At 47.6% G+C, this 23,525-nt stretch overlaps 1 protein-coding gene across 3 annotated transcripts in view; it reads left to right on the forward strand.

Moving 5' to 3' along the window:
• Positions 1 to 14,558: 14,558 nt before the first annotated feature.
• Positions 14,559 to 23,525, forward strand: part of gprc5c (G protein-coupled receptor, class C, group 5, member C) — a 31,654-nt gene continuing 22,687 nt past the window's right edge. For 2 of the 3 annotated variants that reach the window (XM_038776945.1, XM_038776946.1), the window contains exons 1-2: positions 14,559 to 14,953; positions 21,789 to 22,857. In XM_038776945.1, coding sequence (XP_038632873.1) covers positions 21,834 to 22,857 — 1,024 coding nt within the window. In that variant the 5' untranslated portion in view covers positions 14,559 to 14,953; positions 21,789 to 21,833. The remainder of the gene's footprint in view (positions 14,954 to 21,788; positions 22,858 to 23,525) is intronic. The other variant, XM_038776944.1, reaches the window with a different exon arrangement.

Below are 23,525 nucleotides of genomic sequence, written 5' to 3' on the forward strand. Positions count from 1 at the left end.
CTATTCTGGCTGATTCCCCCTTCCAACTCTTGGCCTGTCGCCCTGGGGGTAACAGCTCCTCAAGCTCAAATCTGGGCCGGGATTCTCCCCTACCGGGCGGGGGGTCCCGGCGTGTGGGAGTGGCGTGAACCACTCCGCCGTCGGGTCGCCCCAAAGGTGTGGAATTCTTCGCACCTTTAGGGGCCAAGCCCTCACATTGAGGGGCTAGGCCCGCCACGCCAGCCGGGGCTGAAAGGACTTGGCCGGCTGGTGTAAGTCCGCGCATGCGCCGGAGCGTCAGTGGCTGCTGATGTCATAGCGGCGCATGCGCAGGGGAGGGGGTGTCTTCTGCCTCCGCCATGGTGAAGACCATGGTGAAGGCGGAAGAAAAAGAGTGCCCCCACGGCACAGGCCCACCCACCGATCGGTGGGCCCTGATCGCGGTCAGATCGCCCCGTGCCACCCCCCCCCCCCCCCAGGGGACCCCGGAGCCCGCCCGCGCCCCCAATTCCGCTGGTCAGGTAGGTGTTTTGATTCCTGCCAGCGGGAGAGGCCTGTCAGCGGCAGGACTTCGGCCCATCGCAGGCCGGAGAATCGCCGCGGGGTCCCGTCGACCGGCACGGGGGTGGGATTGTCGCCCCGGGCAATTCTCGGACCCCCGGGGGGGTTGGAGAATCCCGCCCCGGTGTTCTTAATTAATAAGGGGATTTCTTGATTAATAAGAGGTCAGGGGTTATGGGGAGAAAGCAGGAGAATGGGGATGAGGAACATATCAGCCGTGATCGAATGGCGGAGCAGACTTGATAGGCCGAATGGCCTAATTCTGCTCCGATATCTTATGGTCCTATGGTTTGCAAATATTGTCGATGGGTAGGTGTGAGTGTAACATCCTTAATACTAGAATAAGAGCAAAGTGGTGCGGAAATCTGAAATGAAACAGACAATGCTGGAAAACCTCATGCAGCGGGATTGTCCGGCGGGATGCTCCACTTTGCCGGCAGCGCACCCAAGCCCACAGGTTTCCCGGTGGCTTAGGATGGCCGCAATGGAAAACTCCATTGGCCGGCTGCCGGAACGGAGGAGCCCACTGCCGACCAGAAAGTCAACTGGACCAGCCACATAAATACTGTGGCTACCAGACCAGGTCAGAGACTGGGAATTCTGCAGGGAATAACTCGTCACCTGACTCCCCAAAGCCTGTCACCTTCTACAAGCTACAAGTCAGAAGTGTGATGGAATACTCTCCTTTTGCCTGGATGAGTGCAGCTCCATCAACACTCAAGAAGCTCAACACCAGGACAAAGCAGCCTGCAAGATTGGCACCTCAGCCACCACTGTAAAGATTCACCGTGTCCAACACCAATGCGCAGTGGCAGCAGTGCTTACTATCGACAAGATACATGGCAGTAACTCAACAAAGGTCCTTCAACAGCACCCCCCCAAACCTGCAGCCATACCCCAAGAGGACAAGGGCAGTAGATGCTTGGGGAGACCACCACCTGAAGGTCCACCTCCAATCTACTCACCATCCTGACCTGGAAATATATTGCCCGTTCCTTCACTGTCGCTGGGTCAAAATCAGACTGCGGCAATTCATGAAAGGAACTCACCACCACCTTCTCAAGGGCAATTAGGGATGGGCAATAAATGCTGGCCCGGCTGGTGACACCCACAGCCCACGAGCCAATGAAACAAAGGTTATTTGGCATAGCTGAATTCACTCTGCAAGGGTCTGTGTCTTGTCAAAGGCAGACGGTACCACGTTTACAAATCAGAGCAGCACCTCCGTGTTTTCAAAATCCTCTCTCGGGTCATTCAGTCAACACAAGTCCCCAAAGCTGCCAAAGCTTGTGGAGAAATGCATCGCCGAGTGATAAATCCCAGTTATTACCAGCAGGAAGAATGTTGATAAGTCAGTAAAGGCTATCTCGACTGAACCAAGGAGGCTAAATCTGCTGGGGAAGCAAAATCTGCAAAAAAATGATAGGAAAGAGAAATGGTCAGAACGGGGACCATGAAAGTATCACCCCTCCAGCGCCAGCCTAGCCCCCGGATGTGCGGAGGATTCCGCAACTTTCGGGCGGCCCGACGCCGGAGTGGTTCACGCCGTTCTTTGGCGCCGGTACGGGCCACCCCGCCGGGTGAATCCCGGTCCTGGTTCATCTATGTCCTTTATGGAAGGAAATCTGCCATCCTTACCTGGTCTGGCCTACATGTGACTCCAGGCTCACAGCTCTTAATGTCTCTCTGAAATGGCCTCGCAAGCCACTCAGTTCAAGAGCAATTAGGGATAGGCAACAGATTTTGTCTTTGCCAGCGGTGTGCATATCCCACGACAGAATACATTTAAAAAAAACTATGTATTATGATAACACAGTGGTTAGCACTGCTGCCTCACAGCGCCAGGGACCCAGGGTCGATTCCGGGTAACTTTCTGTGTCGAGTTTGTACGTTCTCCCCGCATCTGCGTGGGTTTCCACCGGGTGCTCCGGTTTCCTCCCACAGTCCAAAGATGTGCGGGTTAGGTGGACTGGCCATGATAAAATTGCCCCTTAGCATCCAAGGGTTAGATGGGGTTATGGGGTTACAGGAATAGGGTGGGGGAGTGGGCCTAGTCAGTGTGCTCTTTCAGAGGGTCGGTGTAGACATGATCGGCTGAACGGCCACCATCTGCACTGTCGGGATTCTTTGATTCTATGTGTGGCTTTCCTCACGAAAGAATTCCCCAAACCCGGGGGGGTCACAGGGAATGCTCTCACCTCTGAAGATATAGTTTAGGGATTCCTTTTTTCAACCTTTGAAATTGGAAGGGTTGGCTGAACAATTCTACAGTGAAGAGAGTGATTTGAGGGGTTGTATTCTTGAGGTTACAATCCTGCCCTCCTGTCTACAATTCACACTGTGATGCTGTAATAGAAAAATGTAATTGCCACCTTGTAGTTGTAAACAATCCATTCCTGAATCATCAGGGTTACAGACACAACCAGAGGGGGAGGAGGAGGGTGGGGATAATCTGTGCTGAAAAAAAGACGATCGCTGTCTCACTTATTCTCTGTTCCACCTGAAGTTCCCTCGATATCCATCAAACTCTTTACACTAGATTGCACCGCTAAAACTGATTGTAAACCACATTGTACCTAGCTTAGAATTTCACGCTAATCTAACTTGTTAGAATAAGACTATTTAATTCTACAATAAAAACACAAGCGCAGAATCTAATTTGGCTTTAAAGATACTGGTTGAGATGAAAACCCTGGCCACTCTATTATTTAGTTATTATCCAATTAATATAACATAAAGACAGGTTCAATATAAAAAACAGAAAATGCTGGATAAACTCAGCAGGTCTGGCCGCATCGCTGGAGAGAGAAACAGAGTTAAAACATTTTTTTAAAGATAAATTTAGAATACCCAATTCATTTTGGGCAATTTAGCGTGGCCAATCTACCTAACCTGCACATCTTTTGGGTTGTGGGGGCGAAACCCACACAAACACTTTTTTTTTAAAATTTAGAGTTCCCAATTATTGTTTTCCAATTAAAGGGCAATTTAGCATGGCCAATCCACCTACCCTGCACATCTTTTGGGTTGTGGGGGCGAAACCCACGCAGACACGGGGAGAATGTGCAAACTCCACACGGACAGTGACCCAGGGCCGGGATTCGAACCCCGGTCCTCAGTGCCGGAGGCAGCAATGCTAACCACTGTGCCACCGTGTTGCCCAAACCCACACAAACACGGGACAATGTGCAAACTCCACACGGACAGTGACCCAGAATCAAACCTGGGACCTCGGCGCCGTGAGACATCAGGGCTAACCACTGCGCCACCGTGCTGCCCTAGAGAAATAGAGTTAACGTTTCAAGTCCATATGATTCACCTTCAGAGCTGAAGATGGGCAGATATGTAATGGATTATGTAGTTGGAGAAGGGGAGGTAAAGCAGAATAAAAGGTCAGGGATAGGTCGGAGCTGAGGGGAGATTGACAAAGATGCCATGGGCGCAAGACAACGGAGTGTTAGTGGTAACATTAAGGACTAGAAAAGGTGCTGATGGTGGATTCAAGGTAAGCTAGCAGAGTGTAACAGATATATTTGCGATATTACTAACCATCCTGAAAATGGAATGACATGCAAAACCATTTGTTATTTTCCCAAGGACGTAGTTCTCATTTTAAGACCTTTTAAAATATTCAACATGGATTGTTTAAACTGCATTGTTGCAATTCCATTTGTTGCTACATTAGATAGAGGTCGTCATCTTGCAGTCCTAACTCTGCACAGTATATTTGAGACTAATTGGCTTTAAGGAATCTTGAAAACAAAAGAATTCCTACAGCTGGACATGATGCAAGCTGGGAATTTGGGGAAAATATTTAATGAAGCAGCCACGTCCATTATCAATCTACTTAAAGAAGCAGTTTTTAAAAATAAGTTTAGATTACCCAATTATTTTTTCCAATTAAGGGGCAATTTAGCGTGGCCAATCCACCTAACCTGCACATCTTTGGGTTGTGGGGGTGAAACCCACGCAGTCACGGGGAGAATGTGCAAACTCCACACGGACAGTGACCCAGGGCCGGGATTCAAACCCGGGTCCTCAGCGCTGTGAGGCAGCATTGCTAACCACTACGCCACCGTGCTGCCCATAAAGAAGCAGCTATAACAAATTCTGATTCATTTCATGATTCCTTCCCTGTACATTCCTGCTGCATTTTTGAAATCATAGTTTATCATAGATTTTACAGTGCAGAAGGAGGCCATTCGGCCCATCGAGTCTGCACCGGCTCCTGGAAAGAGCACCCCTACCCAAGGTTAACACCTCCACCCTATCCCCATAACCCAGTAACCCCACCCAACACTAAGGGCAATTTATCATGGTCAATCAACCTAACCTGCACATCTTTGGACTGTGGGAGGAAATCGGAGCACCCGGAGGAAACCCACGCACCCACGGGGAGGATGTGCAGACTCCGCACAGACAGTGACCCAAGCCGGAATCGAACCTGGGACCCTGGAGCTGTGAAGCGATTGTGCTATCCACAATGCTACCGTGCTGCCCACAATGTTTTAATATCTGTGTATTTTTAAATTCTGGTGCATAAGATTTTTTTTTTCCTCTTGGATACTGAGTCCTGCCCACAGTCTCAGTTGTTTTGAGCTTCTTCGAACTCTTTGAGCTCCAATGGTTTTAATTAAAGTGGCCAGAGGGAAAACACTACCTCGAATAGAATGCAAATAAACTAAAAGAGATTCTCATCATTATCCATAATCTCATGGGTTGCCTTTCAAAACAATTGCCGAAAATTTTAAAGAAATGAGCTGATGAGAGCAAATTTGATAAATAAGCATTAGATTATATAAAGTAGAATTATAGAGAGTGGCGCAGTGGGATGGGATTGAGGGTGATTTAGCGGTTTGGATCAGAAATTGGCTAGCTGGAAGAAGACAAAGGGTGGTGGTTGATGGGAAATGTTCAGCCTGGAGTTCAGTTACTAGTGGTGTACCACAAGGATCAGTTTTGGGGCCACTGCTGTTTGTTATTTTTATAAATGACCTGGAGGAGGACGTAGAAGGATGGGTGAGTAAATTTGCGGATGACACTAAAGTCGGTGGAGTTGTGGACAGTGCAGAAGGATGTTGCAGGTTACAGAGGGACATAGATAAGCTGCAGAGCTGGACTGAGAAGTGGCAAATGGAGATTAATGCAGAAAAGTGTGAGGTGATTAATTTTGGAAGGAGTAACAGGAATACAGAGTACTGGGCTAATGGTAAGATTCTTAGTAGTGTGGATGAGCAGAGAGATCTCGGTGTCCATGTCCATAGATCCCTGAAAGTTGCCACCCAGGTTCATAGGGTTGTTAAGAAGGCGTACGCTGTGTTAGCTTTTATTGGCAGAGTGATTGAGTTTGGAGCCATGAGGTCATGTTGCAGCTGTTCAAAACTCTGGTGCGGTCGCATTTGGAGTATTGCGTACAGTTCTGGTCGCCGCATTATAGGAAGGATGTGGAAGCATTGGAAAGGGTGCAGAGGGGATTTACCAGGATGTTGCCTGGTATGGAGGGAAGGTCTTATGAGGAAAGGCTGAGGGTCTTGAGGCTGCTTTCGTTAGAGAGAAGAAGATTAAGAGGTGACTTAATAGAGGCATACAAAATGATTAGAGGATTAGATAGGGTGGACTGTGAGGGCCTTTTTCCTCGGATGGTGAAGGCTAGCACGAGGGGACATAGCTTTAAATTGAGGGGAGATAGATATAGGACAGATGTCAGAGGTAGGTTCTTTACTCAGAGAATAGTAAGGGCGTGGAATGCCCTGCCTGCAACAGTAGTGGACTCGCCAACTTTAAGGGCATTTAAATGGTCATTGGATAAACATATGGATGATAAGGGAATAGTGTAGATGGGCATTAGAGTGGTTTCACAGGTCGGTGCAACATCGACGGTCTGAAGGGCCTTTACTGCGCTGTAATGTAATGTAATGTAATGTAATGTTCTTAACGTCCCAAGTTCGATCCTGGCCCTGGGTCACTGTCCGTGTGGAGTTTGCACATTCTCCCCATGTTTGCGTGGGGGGGGGCAGCACGGTGGCCTAGTGGTTAGCACAACCGCCTCACGGCGCTGAGGTCCCAGGTTCGATCCCGGCTCTGGGTCACTGTCCGTGTGGAGTTTGCACATTCTCCCCGTGTCTGCGTGGGTTTCGCCCCCACATCCCAAAAATGTGCAGAGTAGGTGGATTGGCCACTCTAAATTGCCCCTTAATAGAAAAAATAATTGGGTAATCTAAATTTAAAAAAAAAAAAAAAAATGTTTGCGTGGGTTTCGCCCCCACAACCCAAAGATGTGCAGGGTAGCTGGATTGGCCGTGCTAACTTGCCCCTTAATTGAAAAATGTCTTTTAAAAACAATTATAGAATGGTTACAGCTGAAGAATAGGCCATTTGGCCCATCAAGCAGTTTGCTAGAGCAGCTCGGGTAACTCCCAGTTCCTGTCCTTTCCCCATAGCCCTGATATTTTGGGCAGGACTCTCCATTTGGGAGACGCGGGGCTGGATTCTCTGATTTGAAGACTAAGTGCTAACACCACCGAAAAAACGGCACAAAACCGCCACTGATCCTCCGTCTAATGGGGGGCTAGCAGGCACGCAGTGTAAACGCAGCTTTAGCTGCAGATATGGCTGGAGAATTGCAATGTCCATGGCCGCGTATGCGCATAGTGTACAGCCTGCAGGCCCCTGGGCTTGCAAAATCTTACCAACTGTCCTGGCTTGAGACAATTCCCACCTCTTTAACCTGTGATTATCCCTCTCTCCAGTCACACTGTCTGGACCTGTAATGAGTTAATTACCTGCAAAGACTCGCATTCAAAGTATTATCTTGCATCATTGGCTTTGTCTATTTATGCTGTTTTTGTGTAACCCACCTCTTCACTCACCTGATGAAGGAGCCATGCTCAAAAGCTCATGATTCCAAATAAACATGTTGGACTTTAACCTGGTGTTGTAAGATATCTTACTGAAGAAAACAATTCAAGCCTATCCAGTCTCTCCTTACAGATGCTCCATCCCAGGCAACATCCTGGCGAGTCCCCTCTGTACTCCTCCAGTACTATCACCTCCTTCCTAGTGAGGTGACCAGAACTGCGCACAGTATTCCAGCTTTGGCCTAAACAATGGCCCCTACAGTTCCAACATAACCTCCTTGCTCTTATCTTCTATTCCATCACTGATAAAGGCAAGTGTCCCATATGCCTTCTGAATGACCCTACTCATCTGCTCCTCCGCCTTCGGGCATCTGTGAACAAGTGTCCCAAGATCCATCTGTTCCTCTGAGCTTCTGAGAGTTCTGCCATTCATTCCATACTCCCTTGGCCTGTTTCTTCTTCCAGAGTGCATCACCATGCAATTGTACCAGCTGCCACTGCCCTGCCCATCTGACCAACCCATCTATAATCTTCCTGTAACCTACCACCCTTTTCTTCACTGTTAACCACTCTACCAATCTTGGTGCCTTCTGCAAACTTACTCAGCATTCCTCCCACATCCTGATCCATATCATTTATATGTGAAACAGACAATAAGGGGCCCAGCACTGATCCCTGTGATAGGCCGTTGGACACTGCAATCCGGTTACTCAAACAGCCTTCTACCACCACCCTTTGTGTCCTATTACTAAGCCAGTTTCGGATCTATCGACAAGTTTCCTTGAATTCCATGTGCTCCAACCTTCTCAATCAGTCCCCCATGTGGGACCTTGTCAAAGGCTTTGCTAAATTCAATATAAACTACATTAACTGCATTTCCTTCACCCACACACTTGGTCACTTTATCAAAAAATTCTATCAACTTTGTTAGGCATGACTTCCCTCTGGCAAAATCATGCTGACTATCTCTAACCAACCTATGTCTTCACAAGTGGAGATGAATTCTCTCCTTCAGAATTTTTCCCAATAGTTTCCCTCCCACTGATGTTAGACTCACCGATCTGTAATTCCCTGGTTTATCTCTACCGCCCTTCTTGAAAAGTGGAACAACATTAGCTGTTCTCCAGTCCTCTGGCATTTCCCCTGTGGCCAGAGAGCAATTTAAACTTACATCAGAGGCCCTGCCATTTCCTGCCTCACCTCCCGCAGCAGCCGGGGATGCAATTCATCTGGGCCTGGGGATTTGTCTATTTGCCACCAGCCACACAGCCCCCATAAACCTGCCTCCATGTGTCTCACCATGTCCTTTGCAAAGTGGCCCAGAATCACCAGGAGTGTGAGAAAACCATCCTGGACCTAATAGTTCAGACCCCCACGGAGCAGAGGATGATGGAGCGAGCTGGCGAAGGAGAGAAGAGGGTTGTCTCTGAAGTGGGGGAAGACATGCGGCAACTAAGTGTGCTCCCAATGCAAAATGATGTCCCTATAGCTGTGAGATACCCCTCTCCCAGAGACCAGTCCTTCCCTAGATCTCACCGTGTCTCTTGTCTTTTGTCTTACAGGATCAGCATCAGACCAGTACAAGCTGTCCAGGCTACCTCGTCCCCAGCCAGATCCCCAGCACACCCCGGAGGACCAGTCCGGGGAAGACACCCGACTTCTCATCACTTCTGTCACCAGCACTCTCCACCATTGCAGAGACTATCACCTCTGCAAACTTACTCAGCATTCCTCCCACATCCTGATCCATCTCATTTATATGTAAAACAGACAGTAAGGGGCCCAGCACTGATCCCTGTGATAGGCCGTTGGACACTGCAATCCAGTGGGACACTTTAGTCATGAGGCTCCTGGGTTACCCTCTGGTGGGCACAACACACATGCTGCAGCACATATGGAGGTAGGCATTCCCAAGGAAGCGGGCAGTCGGGGAGGTGTCCACTTGCAGGAGAGAGCTGTAGTCCGGACAGGTGTCGCGTTTCTGGAGATTATGATCCCGTCACTGATGCAGACTCAGAGCCAGGATTTACAGGAGGGGGTGTCAGCAACCATCCAGCGCCTGTAGGTGCAGCTGGAGGAGTCCAACTACCTTCAGGTGCGGCAGATGGTGCCGACAATGCGTGATACCCAGGCCAACACTGAAGGGTGGCATCCGCGGTGGAAGCCTTGCGGCAAGATGTCAGAGCCATGGGTCAAGACATCCAATATGATCATGGGTGACCTGGTTGTGGTCTGAGGTGCACTTTGCTGACATAGCTGAATCTACCTTCACCATTCTGACAGTCTGCGTACTCCAGAACCTTATCACTCGCTGAATAAAATTGTTTTGCTAAGGATCCCTTAAGCCCTGTTCACTACTTCATCAATTTGCCCTATTATTGAAACACCACGCAAAATATTGCTTGGAAAATCTGGAGGCAGATTAACCGTTCAGTAATATTCCTGTTTCAAGGTCAACCCTTACTTCCCTCACGCCATTGGTGCCACCTAACCTGCTGAGTGTTTACAGCATTTTCAGCTAATATTGATTATGGTATTACATTTTATATTTGTTGCTTTTTCCATTACCAGTGCGAACACTGGATCTATATATGTGATTCACTCGGTATTGGAGAGGTCGTGTAACCCACACCTGGGAACTCATGCACAGATTTATGTGTAATCTGCTCCAGGTTTCTGCTTTCATTTCACTGTGTTGATTCCAATGTGAAATGAGAATTTCTCCTGTGGTGTTTTTTTTGCAATGTGGGTTTTCAGCTTTTTTTCCTGATTTATGCATCTTCTATTCCACAAGGTGCAGGACGTCAATGCTGGGGAAACTTACCACTCATTGTCAACACTGAACACACCCAGATTTAGGGCAACACGGTAGCACAAGTGGCTAGCACGGTGGCTTCACAGCACCAGGGTTCCAGGTTCGATTCCCTGCTGGGTCACCGTCGGAGTCTGCACATTGTCTGCGTGGGTTTCCTCCGGGTGCTCCGGTTTCCACCCACAGTCCAAAGACTTGCAGGTTAGGTGGTTTGACCATGATAAATTGCCCTTAGTGACCAAAAAAAAGGTAAGGAGGGTTATTGGGTTAAGGGGATAGGGTGGAAGTGAGGGCTTAAGTGGGTCAGTGCAGACTCGATGGGCTGAATGGCCTCCTTCTGCACTGTATGTTCTATGTTGATTAGGCACAGGACAGTTAAATGTGGAGGAAAGTTCCCTCTACTCTTGGGGGGGGGGGGTGCTGGCATAGTGGTGCCTCATTGTGCCGAGGACCCGGGTTTGATCCTAGTCTGTGAGGAGTTTGCACATTCTCCCCGTTTCTGTATGGGTCTCACCCTCACAACCCAAAGAAGTGCAAAGTAAGTGGATTGGCCATGCCTAATTGGAAAAAAACTTGGCACTTTAATTTTTTTTTAAATCTTTGGACTGTGGGAGGAAACCCACATAGACACATGGAGAACATATGAACTCCACACAGACAGTCACCCAAGGCTGGAATTGAACCTGAGTCCCTGGCGCTCTGAGGCAGTAGTGCTAACCACCGTGCCACCGTGTCATCAACTGCATGCTATATTCAGACAGGAGAGACAGATTAATTCAATCTTGGTCTGAGTAGGATTTAGAGAGAAATGCCTTAATAGGTCCCAAAACATATTATTGGCTTTAATTAATAAATATATCAAAGAAATAATTACAATAGTCGCAATGTTTGAAAAATAAAGTATAATTTTAAAAATCCATTCTAATCTCAACTCAACAATTCACCTAGGCTCCCTCGACAGCCCCTCCCAAAGCTGTTCTCTCTACCATCAAAAAAGACAAGGGCAGCAGGCATATGGGAATATCATGACCTCCAACTCACACACTGTCCTGATTGGCAAGATTCCCATTCCTCTTATGCCACTGGACCAAAATCCTGGAACTCCACACCTAACAGCACGGTAGGCATCCAACCTTACATGTTGTAATCATTGGGGGCTGGTTTAGCTCACTTGGCTGGACAGCTGGCTTGTGATTCAGAGACAAGGCCAGCAGTGAGGGTTCGATTCCTGTACCAGCAGAGGTTATCCATAACCTTTCAACTTTGTCCCTCGCCGCAGCACGGTGGCGCAGTGGGTTAGCCCTGTTGCCTCACGGCGCCGAGGTCCCAGGTTCAATCCCGGTTCTGGGTCACTGTCCGTGTGGAGTTTGCACATTCTCCTCGTGTTTGTGTGGGTTTCACCCCCACAACCCAAAGATGTGCGATGAGGAGGGTAGGTGGACTGGCCATGCTAAATTGCCCCTTAATTGGAAAAAATGAATTGGGTACTCAAAATTTTAAAAAAACGTTGCCCCTCACCTGGGGTGTGCTGATCCTCAGGTTAAACCACCACCAATCCGCTCTCCCCCTCTAAGGGGAAAGCAGCCTCTGATCATCTGGGACTATGGCGACTTTACCCTTACCACTGTGGTGGTATGATTAGCATAGCTGCCTGCCATTGGTGCAGAACACCAGAACACGGTCGCTCATGTGCCTCTCGACCGGTTGGTTGAGACCAGTCATGTGATGGCTCCCCGATTGGTCGAGAGGCTGAGTTAACCCTGCCTCCAGGGCGGGGTATAAATACCCAGTACTCCCGGCGGTCGTCCTTAGAACATAGAACATAGAACATAGAACGATACAGCGCAGTACAGGCCCTTCGGCCCTCGATGTTGCACCGACATGGAAAAAAAATAAAGGCCATCTAACCTACACTATGCCCTTATCATCTATATGCTTATCCAATAAATTTTTAAATGCCCTCAATGTTGGCGAGTTCACTACTGTTGCAGGTAAGGCATTCCACGGCCTCACCACTCTTTGTGTAAAAAACCCACCTCTGACCTCTGTCCTATATCTATTACCCCTCAATTTAAGGCTATGTCCCCTTGTGCTAGCCACCTCCATCCGCGGGAGAAGGCTCTCGCTGTCCACCCTATCTAACCCTCTGATCATTTTGTATGCCTCTATTAAGTCACCTCTTAACCTTCTTCTCTCTAACGAAAACAACCTCAAGTCCATCAGCCTTTCCTCATAAGATTTTCCCTCCATACCAGGCAACATCCTGGTAAATCTCCTCTGCACCCGTTCCAAAGCTTCCACGTTCTTCCTATAATGAGGCAACCAGAACTGTACGCAATACTCCAAATGCGGCCGTACTAGAGTTTTGTACAACTGCAACATGACCTCATGGCTCCGGAACTCAATCCCTCTACCAATAAAGGCCAACACACCATAGGCCTTCTTCACAACCCTATCAACCTGGGTGGCAACTTTCAGGGATCTATGTACATGGAAACCGAGATCCCTCTGCTCATCCACACTACCAAGAATTTTACCATTAGCCAAATATTCCGCATTCCTGTTATTCTTTCCAAAGTGAATCACCTCACACTTCTCCACATTAAACTCCATTTGCCACCTCTCAGCCCAGCTCTGCAGCTTATCTATGTCCCTCTGTAACCTGCAACATCCTTCCGCACTGTCTACAACTCCACCGACTTTAGTGTCGTCTGCAAATTTACTCACCCATCCTTCTGCGCCCTCCTCTAGGTCATTTATAAAAATGACAAACAGCAACGGCCCCAGAACAGATCCTTGTGGTACGCCACTCGTAACTGAACTCCATTCTGAACATTTCCCATCAACTACCACTCTCTGTCTTCTTTCAACTAGCCAATTTCTGATCCACATCTCTAAATCACCCTCAATCCCCAGCCTCCGTATTTTCTGCAATAGCCGACCGTGGGGAACCTTATCAAACGCTTTACTGAAATCCATATACACCACATCAACTGCTCTACCCTCGTCTACCTGTTCAGTCACCTTCTCAAAGAACTCGATAAGGTTTGTGAGGCATGACCTACCCTTCACAAAACCATGCTGACTATCCCTAATCATATTATTCCTATCTAGATGATTATAAATCGTATGTTTTATAATCCTCTCCAAGACCTTACCCACCACAGACGTTAGGCTCACCGGCCTATAGTTACCGGGGTTATCTCTACTCCCCTTCTTGAACAAAGGGACCACATTTGCTATTCTCCAGTCCTCTGGCACTATTCCTGTAGCCAATGATGACCTAAAAATCAAAGCCAAAGGCTCAGCAATCTCTTCCCTGGCTTCCCAGAGAATCCTAGGATAAATCCCATCCGGCCCCGGGGACTTATCTATTTTCACCTTGTCCAGAATTGCCAACACTTCTTCCCTACGCACCTCAATCCCATCTATTCTAATAGCCTGGGTCTCAGCATTCTCCTCCACAATATTATCTTTTTCTTGAGTGAATACTGACGAAAAGTATTCATTTAGTATCTCGCTTATCTCCTCAGCCTCCACACACAACTTCCCACCACTGTCCTTGACTGGCCCTACTCTTACCCTAGCCATTCTTTTATTCCTGACATACCTATAGAAAGCTTTTGGGTTTTCCTTCTACTGTAATCGACCGCAGGGCTTAACATCTAGTATATTAAAGTTCAGCAACTCGTCTCGCGTTCAATTGATGGTACATCAACCACCAAGGGCAATAAATGTTGGCATTGCCAGCAATGCCCATATGCTGCCAATGAGTAATCTCAATGTGGGTGCGAGGGTTGACTTTAGCTCCCCTAGTGTTGGAGGAGACAATGACAGGGGTTCCCATTCCTAACTGGTAACAGTAGTCAAGTGAGCAAATTGAATTGGGAACATTAGTGTATCAGCTGTGGAGAAAAGCCTGTTAACTCTGTTTCTGTCCCACAGACAGACTTATTTCCAGCATTTTCTGTTTTTATTCCTGATTTCTGGCAATGTTTTGTGTTGGAGTCTGGGCTGGGCAGTCCTCACTGAAGCCCAACCAGGATTAAAGAAAAACATTCAGGGACAATCGGGAGGATGAAACATTGTGCAGAAATGATAAGAATGAAATATTTGTCCCCTGCCTCTACTTATAGTTTTTTTTAAAAAAACGAAAGAATAAGTTCTAAACAGGTCGTACTTCAGATCTAAGTACAGTCGAACTGATTGCCCCAAATAATCCGACACATTTTGGTGCAGAGTGGCATGGAAGTGCTGAACACGGAGCATTGTTCTTCAATTGGGTATTTTGAGTCGAATGCAGTAGGAGACAAATTGTTCAGTGGGGGATGAATGGGGAGGGGACAATCCCAGGGAAAGTGGCTGAATGAAGTTAGCAGCTCCTGCCCGCACTGGGAGTTGTTTTAAAGCAGACACCGAGCTGTGCGTCACATTGATGTCAGTGCACAGGCTCAGAGGCAGAGTTGGAGAGTGTCACTCACTCACTCTGGGGGTGGGAGCTTCACCTTAAATCTTCAGGAACTGCATTCCGTCCCAGCTTCAGCAGGGTGAGCCAGCCCTGCCGTCTCCAATCACAGCCACTGCGCTGAAACAAGTGAGTGGCACCGAGACAGCACTTTGGTCGGGGTTGCAGGCTCCCGGTTCCAACTCAGATCCCCCACCGTGTGTGTGTTTTATTGAGGAGGGGGCTGGCCGGGAGGCTCTGCGGCTCGCTGCTGCCGCTGGGGCGGGGGGAGCAGCAGAGGTAAGAGCGCGGAAACCCAATCGGTGCTCCAGCACAAAGCAGGCTTGCTGTATATCTGTGTGTGTGTATCTGTGTCTATGTGTGTGTATCCGTGTGTCTCTGTGTGTCTGTCCATGTCTGTGTCTGTGTGTGTATCTCTGTCTGTCTATGTGTGTATCTCTGTCTGTCTATGTGTGTGTCTATGTGTGTGTCTGTGTCTATGTGTGTGTCTGTCTATGTGTGTATTTGTGTGTGTGTGTGTCTGAGTGTGTGTGTATCAATGTGTGTCTACGTGTATCTATGTGTGTGCATCTGTGTGTTTGTGTATCTGTGTGTATCTGTATGTGTGTATATATGTGTGTATCTGTGTGTCTGTGTGTGTATCTGTGTATGTGTGTATATCTGTGTGTATCTGTGTGTTTGTATATCTGTGTGTATCTGTGTGTTTGTATATCTGTGTGTGTATCTGTGTGTGTGTATATATGTGTGTATCTGTGTGTTTGTATATCTGTGTGTTTGTGTATCTGTGTGTGTGTATATATGTGTGTATCTGTGTGTGTGTATATATGTGTGTATCTGTGTTTGTATGTCTGTGTGTATGATGGTGTCGGTCTTTGTGTGTATGTGTGTGTCGGTCTGTGTGTGGGGGTATGTGTGTATCTGTGTGTGGGGGTGTCTGTGTATACGTGTGTGTATATGTGTGTGTTTGTACATGTGTGTGTCTGTGTGTACATCTGTGTATCAAAACAATTTCAGCAGACTTGGGCGACAGGAACAAGAGACTCCCCTCACGCCAAGACTGCGAATGTCAATTTTGAGATCGGATTAACTTTGCAAATTGTAATTTTTTCAAACTTTTCCAATAATGACGGGAAAGCTCGGGAGGGCAAAAATATGCAGCGGTATAATACACAGGCTTTTGTAAAACTAAAGCATGAGTTTGTGTTCACAGTCGGAGTGGTCCTGCAAGTCCAGCCTCTCAGACTGAAGGTGCCTTTATTCCGCTGCTGGCTGAACACAGTTCAGTATTCTCGTTTTGTCTGCTGGGTGGTTGTAGAGAGTAAGTGAACATTGGCTCAGCACTCGATGGCATGGCCAACCTGAAATAGTCCAGCTTTATAGCGAGAGTAAACCACGGCGGTTAAAACTTTCTCACATCTCTTACGTATGCAATGGTGCTCCCACGGTGCCAGTGTGTTAGCTGGTAACATTGTTTTGCAGAGGAGAAAGATTCTCTCTCTCCAGGCTAGTTGTGGCAATTGTAATCCCCTCTTTGTTTGTTTTTTCAATGTTCCCCTCCCCACCTCTGTAATCTCCTCCAGCCCTACAAGCCTCTGAGAGGCACTTTTAATTCTTGAGCACCCTTGATGTTAATTGCTACAATATTGTTGGTGGTGGCTTCAGCTGCCGAGCCACTAATCTCTGGAATTCCTTCCCAAAACCACTTGGCCGCCCTCATTTTCCTCCTTGAAAATACTAATTAGAATCTGCCTCTACAACCAAAGCTTTGGTCATCTGTCTGAATGTGCGGGATTCTCCGACCCCCCGCCGGGTGGGAGAATCGCCGGGGGTCGGCATGAATCCCGCCCCCACCGTCCTCCCAATTCTCCCGCCCCCCCCCCCCCCAAAAACTGGCCTGGCGTGAGTCGCGTTGCCCGCCTTGGAGAATGGCGGGGTCTGGCGCGACTCAATGGGCGCCAGGGCTGCGATGGGCCGAAGTCCCTCCCGCCTGTAGCCGGTCCCGCCGGCGTAAATCAGAGTAGGTCCCTTACCGGCGGGACCTGGAGGCGCGGGCGTGCTCCGGGGTTCCAGGGGGGTCGTGGGGGGGATCTGGCCCCGGGAGGTGCCCCCACGGTGGCCTGGCCCGCGATCAGAGCCTACCGATCCGCGGTGGGCTTGTGCCGTGGGGGCACTCCATTCCTCCTGCCTCGGCTGTTGTGGTCCTCCACGATGGCCGATGCAGAAGTGAATCCCGCGCATGCGCCGACTCGCGCTGGCCGGCGGAGGCCCTTCGGCGCCGGTTGGCGTGGCGCCAGGCCCCTATCTCGCCGGCCGGCGGGGTGCCAACCACTCCAGGGCGGGCCTAGCCCCTGAAGGTGCGGAGGATTCCGCACCTTTGCGACGGCCCGATGCCGGAGTGGTTCATGCCACTCCGTCCCGCCCGGATCCCCCACCCCGCCAGGTACGGGAGAATCCCGCCCAATATCTCCTCATATGGTTCAGTGTCAATTTTCTTCCTTATAAGACTCCTGTTAAGTGTCTTGTTAAAGGCATAGGTGGATATAGTTTGGGTACCTTCCTGCTGTGTTTACAATGTCACTAACTCTTCAAAACCACAAAGCATTTCTATTTCTGCTCTGCATTTAATATTCTCCGGACATTCACAGCTAGTGAATTGTTTGTGAAGTGTAACTGGCAATTGTTTTGTAGTTAAATGCCGCCGCCAATTTGCACACAGCAAGATGTAACAAGTGCCAGTGTGGTCAATGCTGAGGTAATCTTGAGCATGGCAGGGTGAGCAGGTCTCTGGGAGAAGTGCCTACTCCTCTTTATACAATGCAATGAGAGTTCCTACATCCATTCAAATAGGCAGAATGGTTTAACAAATCACCTAAAAGATGGAGTTATCTCTCAATCCTACACTGAACTGTAAGTCATAGTCATGTGCTGATGTCTCACAGCGAATCGTGAACCCCAAAACCTTCGGAGTCTGAAGCAAGGGTACGATTGACATGCCAGTCTTTTTAAAAATAAATTTAGAGTACCCAATTCATTTTTTCCAATTAAGGGGCAATTGAGCGTGGCCAATCCACCTCGCCTGCACATCTTTGGGTTGTGGGGGTGAAACCCACGCAGACACGGGGAGAATGTGCAAACTCCACACAGACAGTGACCCAGAGCCAGGATCGAGCCTGTGACGTCGGCGTCGTGAGGCAGCAGTGCTGACCACTGTGCCACCGTGCTGCTCTGTGCCAGTCATTTGAAAAAAGAAAATTTAGAGTACCCAATTCTTTTTTTTCCCAGTAAGGGCCAATTTAGTATGGCCAACCCACCTACCCTGCACATCCTTGGTTTGTGTGAGGGAGATCCTCGCAGACACGGGGGGAGGGGGAAGAATGTGCAAACTCCAAAGTGACAGTGACCCGGGACCGAACCCGGGTCCTCAGCGCCATGATGCAGCAGTGCTAACCACTGTGCCGCCCTCTGCGTGCCAGTCTTAGCACTTGTCAGTTACCCTGAATGGTGATTCCTCCCTTCTGAAACGTAACAATGAGAAAGTTACCTAACTACTGGGAAAACATAACAAAGCTTGACAATGTTCTTCACTGTTTTTGTACGCACATCTTTCAATGAATAACGATTGCTGGAGACTAAGACACAAGTAAACACCTGGATATTTTCCCCTCTTAATCCTAGAGAATTGTTCCACACCCACTGCTGGTTTTAATACAAACTGGTTTGAATTTACACTTTGTCGAATATATCATAACTCTGGACAAATGAAAATGTCACTAAATCTGATTGTTTTGTTCCCGGTCTGCCACATTTTGCTGACGTTTAATGCACCCTTTTCATTTATTTTCATTGATCAACTAAAAATGGATTAATAAAGTCCAGGACAAGATGCTCTGTGTGACCAGATCGTAACATATAAGTTCAGCTTCTGTAACTAACTGGAAGCTGAAGAACATGATGTTCACCAGCATTATTTAGTTGTGACATGCTTTAAGTATACGAGTTCAGAATATCTGTTTAATGTTCAGTATAAGTATCTCTCCCCATTCCCAAGTTTTATGTGGTTTCTATTCAAATGCCACAGCAATTGAGGTGAGAATAGTTGGAGATTCAGTGGTCAAATGGAGCGATTGGATAAGTAGCGTCCCCAGGGTTTATTTTACTGACTTTTAAAGTGAACACAATGATGGGAATAGTTCCTGCTTCTAACTTTTAAAAAAAACCAATTCTGAGCTATCACACTTTTCTCTCTTACACACACACACACACACACACACACACACTATCGGAAATAAACTGGCCGTTTGCAAATCTAATTTATATTGAATGAAGGAGAAATAATGTTGCAGCGCCAGCCTTCTGTGCGATTAAATTCTGCCGGGCAGATCTTGACTTTGTGCGACCACAGCTGCTGACTAGTTTTACGTCTCTCGTGTGTTGTTAGTTCCCTTGACTTTATGGAGAGGTGAAATGGGCTGCCGACTCTCTCAAAGTCGGGATCTGTTCTATGGCTCGAGCATTTTTCCACTCCCGTCTCTTTCCGATGTTGCAGTCAATTCGATGAAATGGGCAGCATGAATTTCAGCCTTCAGAGTGCCACATTATATGGGGCAGTTGCGACAGTGATCACCGAGGCTGCTCGTTGATCTGGAGATGGACACTTGGGAGGGGAATTTTTGCCTCACTAGTAGACCGTAACTATGGCTACAAACACCATCTGTGTTCTCGGGTGACTGAGAAATTGGACAAATCTCATGAGTAAACAGACTGGGTCCAGTTCAATGAATATATATGCATTTGTTTTTGTTCTCATTATTTGAGATTCTAATGATCAAGCCTTACTTTCAAAAGTCCCAACAGTAGGAGTCCCAAGGTGGGTTCCTTGATGCCACAGAAAAGTCGTTCTCTCATAAAGTGTTGTCTCAATCAACATATCCTTTGGGAAATCAGATTTTAAACACTGGTCAGATCAAATTACTGCCGAATTTTATCGTAACATTTGATCCCTGGGATCTGGACTAGTCCTTTGGGTTAGCTAGATATTAAAAAACATTGCTGCCCATGCAAATGCAGTTGTGCGTGACTCCCCAACCTCTGGAACAGAGTATGGAAATACAGCAGGGAAATGAACGGGGAGAAGTAAAACCAGGAGCTTACTCCTTCATTCATCATAACTTCACCCAAGAGAATGAGGATGTAGGTATGGAACTCAGGGAGAGAGGCTGTGAGGTGTTTGACCAAATTGTTACAGGGAGTGACGAGGGGTTGGCAGGCTTAAAAGTGGACAGATCTCCAGGTTCAGATGAATTGTGCCCAAGGATGCTGTGGGAGGCGAGGGAGGAGATTGAAGGGGCTCTGACACAACTTTTTTATTCCTCTCTGGCCACGGGAGACGTGCCAGAGGACTGGATACCAGCTCATTTGGTCCCACTATTAAAAGAAGGTTGTAGAGATAAGCCATGGAACTACAGACCAGTGAGTCAATGGTAAACTATTGGAGAAAATTCTGAAGCAGAGAATCTATCACCACTTGGAGAGGCAAGGTTTGATCAGGAATAGTCAGCATGGCTTTGTCAGAGGGAGGTCATGCCGAACAAATTTGTTCGAATTTTTTGAGCATGTGACCAGGCGTAGATGAGAATAGTGCAATTGATGTAGTTTATAAGGATTTCAGCAAAGCCTTTGACAAGGTTCCACATGGGAGACTTTCGAGAAGGCAAATGCACATCAGATACAAGCTAACTTGATAAGGTGGATTCAAAATTGGCTTAGCTGTAGGAGACAGAAGGCGGTGACAGACGGCTGCTTCATTGACAGGAAGCCAGTGTCCAGTGGTGTACCACAGGGATCTGAGCTGAGTCCCCTACTGTTTATCCTTTATATGACTATGTGGGGGTCGGATAAGTAAGTTTGCGGATGACACAAAGATTGACCGGGTGGTTAACAGTGAGGTTGTGTGTCTTGGATTACAAAAATATATAGACGGGATGGTCAAATGGGTAGAAAAGTGGCAGATGGAATTTAACCCTGAAAAGTGTGAGATGGTACACGAGTCCCCTACAGACACTGACAGGAGTAATGTGACAAGGAAGTATTCAATGAATGGCCTGAAACTGGGATGTTCTGAGAATCAGAGGAACCTTGGTGTGTTTATCCATAGATCTCTGAAAGCAGAAGGACAGGTTAATAGGGTGGTGAAAAAGGCATTTGGGACACTTGCCTTTGTCAATCAGGGCGTAGATTACAAAAGCAGGGACATCATGTTGGAGTTGTATAGAATTTGGTGAGGCCACAGCTGGAATACTGTGTATAGTTCCAGTCGCCACATTATAGGAAGGATGTGATTGCATTGGAGAGGGTGCAGAGGAGATTCACCAGGACCTGGATGGAACATTTAAGTTATGAAGTGAGGTTGGATAGGCTTGGGTTGTTTTCGCTGGAGCAGAGAAGACTGAGGGGGCAATCTAATTGAGATGTACACTATTATGAGGGACATGGACAGGGTGGATAGGAAGTGGCTGTTCCCCTTAGCTGAACGGTCAGTTACAAGGGGACACAAGTTCAAGGTGGTTTAGGGGGCATTTGAGGAAAAACGTTTTTACCCCGAGGGTGGTGATGGTCTGGAATGCACTGCCTGGGATGGTGGTAGATGGTGCCTCACATCCTTTTTAAAAAGTACCTGGATGAACATTTGACACGTCATAACATTCGAGGCTATGGACCAAGTGCTGGCAAATGGGATTAGGCAGGCAAGTCTTTCATGCGTTGGTGCAGACTCGATGGGCCGAAGAGTTCCTTCTGCACTATTATTCTGTGATCACTTCATTGTCCTTGAAGCCTCTTGAAATGATGTACAGAAGTACTCATGAATTAAAAAAAGGCAGGTGTGGCAAATTCTGTTAACAGAAAAACATTCCTGAGCATGCAATAAATTGTTTTATCCCAATTGCCTGAGTAGAACTTAAATGGCCCTGACCCATTTAATGGGCAAAAAAATGTTCATTATCACTTGAAACAGTAATGTCCATTTTCTTTTCCCGCTGACCCGATCCAGCAATGTTTCGCTGACAGACCACGGTGTAATTTGATCACTGATGCCCCATGTTCTCTCCTTTTCCAGGTGCCTGACAAAATCCATTCTCAGATCGACCAACTTGAGTGGAAGATGTGGCCGAGCACACTGCAGCACTCCGGGTGGATCGGTATCCTCCTCCTCCTCCCTGTGAGTGCAGCTGCTGCTGCTCCCGTGGGCTGTGCTGCCAGCCTTGACTCACTTTACTTCAACCTCTGTGATTTATCAGCTGTCTGGGGGATTGTGTTACAAGCTCTGGCCAGTGCTGGCATTATAAGTTGCTTTGTGCTCACGTTGGTTCTGCTCGCGAGCATACCGTTTGTTCAGGATGGCAAAAGGAAAAGCACAATTGGAATTCAGCTCTTTTTCATTTTTGGCACGTTCGGGCTGTTTTGCCTGGTTTTTGATTTCGTTATCAACAAGGATTTTGCAACCTGTGCGTCCAGAAGGTTCCTGTTTGGCGTTCTCTTTGCAATCTGCTTCTCCTGCTTGTTGGCAAACTCTTTCAGACTTTGTTTGCTTGTAAGGAAAAACAATGGTCCTAAAGCGTGGCAAATTTTTATCCTGGCCCTTGCTCTCGTCCTTGTGGAAGTAATAATAAATACTGAATGGTTAATAATCACCATTGTGAGGCCGAATGGCACCAATTCGGTACAACCGGGACATCCTTGCAATATTGCTAATATGGACTTTGCCATGGCTTTGATTTACGTTATGCTTCTCATTGTAGTTACATTTGGTCTTGCTGTGTCCACTCAGTGGGGTCATTTTAAACACTGGAAGAAACACGGCATATTCATCCTTGTCACAGTCGGCTTCTCCATTGCCATCTGGATTGTGTGGATTGTGATGTATGTTTATGGGAATGAGCAAGTGGGAAACCAAACCTGGAATGATCCAACTCTCGCCATCGCGCTGGTCGCCAATGCCTGGGTGTTTGTCTTTATTTACATCGTCCCTGAGATCTGCCACCTTACCAAAGCCAGCATGGAGCAGAATTATGTTGAAGAGGTGTACCCGACAAGAGGAGTTGGCTACGAGACCATCTTAAAGGAGCACCAGGCACAGCACATGTACATAGAAAACAAGGCCTTCTCAATGGATGAACCCAATGCAGGTGAGATCGATTTGTCCCGGGTCCTTCAACGTTCACAGGTGGAGATGCCATTTTTCTTTAGCTGACTACCCGGGGACTGGGACTGTCGCTACTAAAAATCCATACCAGGCAGCCTAGTACAATTCAGCCAAACTTCTTTCAGCGTTGGCAGGCGATTACCGGGCTGTCCTGAGTGACTTCCCCGCTTCTGGCTGTTTAAATATCAGTCATCGTTGCTGGTTCCCCCATCCCTTCCTGGCCTTTTGGCTTAGATCAAGCGGCAGATCGAGCCCAAGATGAGGTGCGATGCCTTTCCTTGTCAGCTTGGATCTTGTATGTCTCTTTCTTCTGGAGACCACGATTTGGGTTGAATTTGAATTGGTTTTTAGGAGCGAGCAATGAGGTGGATTAAGGGTTTGCCCTGTCCACTCTGCGCATTGGCTTTGTAACTTTAATGATGGGATAAAAAATAAATAATTGCTATTTCCCCTAATCACACAGCATTTGGGCAGATATTTTAGTTAACAATGCTGCTGCAGTTAATCGAGTGGACAGCCAACTCGGCAGATCAGTAAGTGAAGAGAGTGCAGCAATATGGTGAGCTCCAGCATTAAAACCGGAGTTTGCAGCGTAGTTTTTCACATTGTAGCTTCTGCTGGGAAATGATCGTCTGAACTTTCTTTTTTTTA

Source organism: Scyliorhinus canicula, chromosome 18, assembly GCF_902713615.1.
Source record: "Scyliorhinus canicula chromosome 18, sScyCan1.1, whole genome shotgun sequence".
Classification (NCBI taxonomy): Eukaryota; Metazoa; Chordata; class Chondrichthyes; order Carcharhiniformes; family Scyliorhinidae; genus Scyliorhinus; species Scyliorhinus canicula.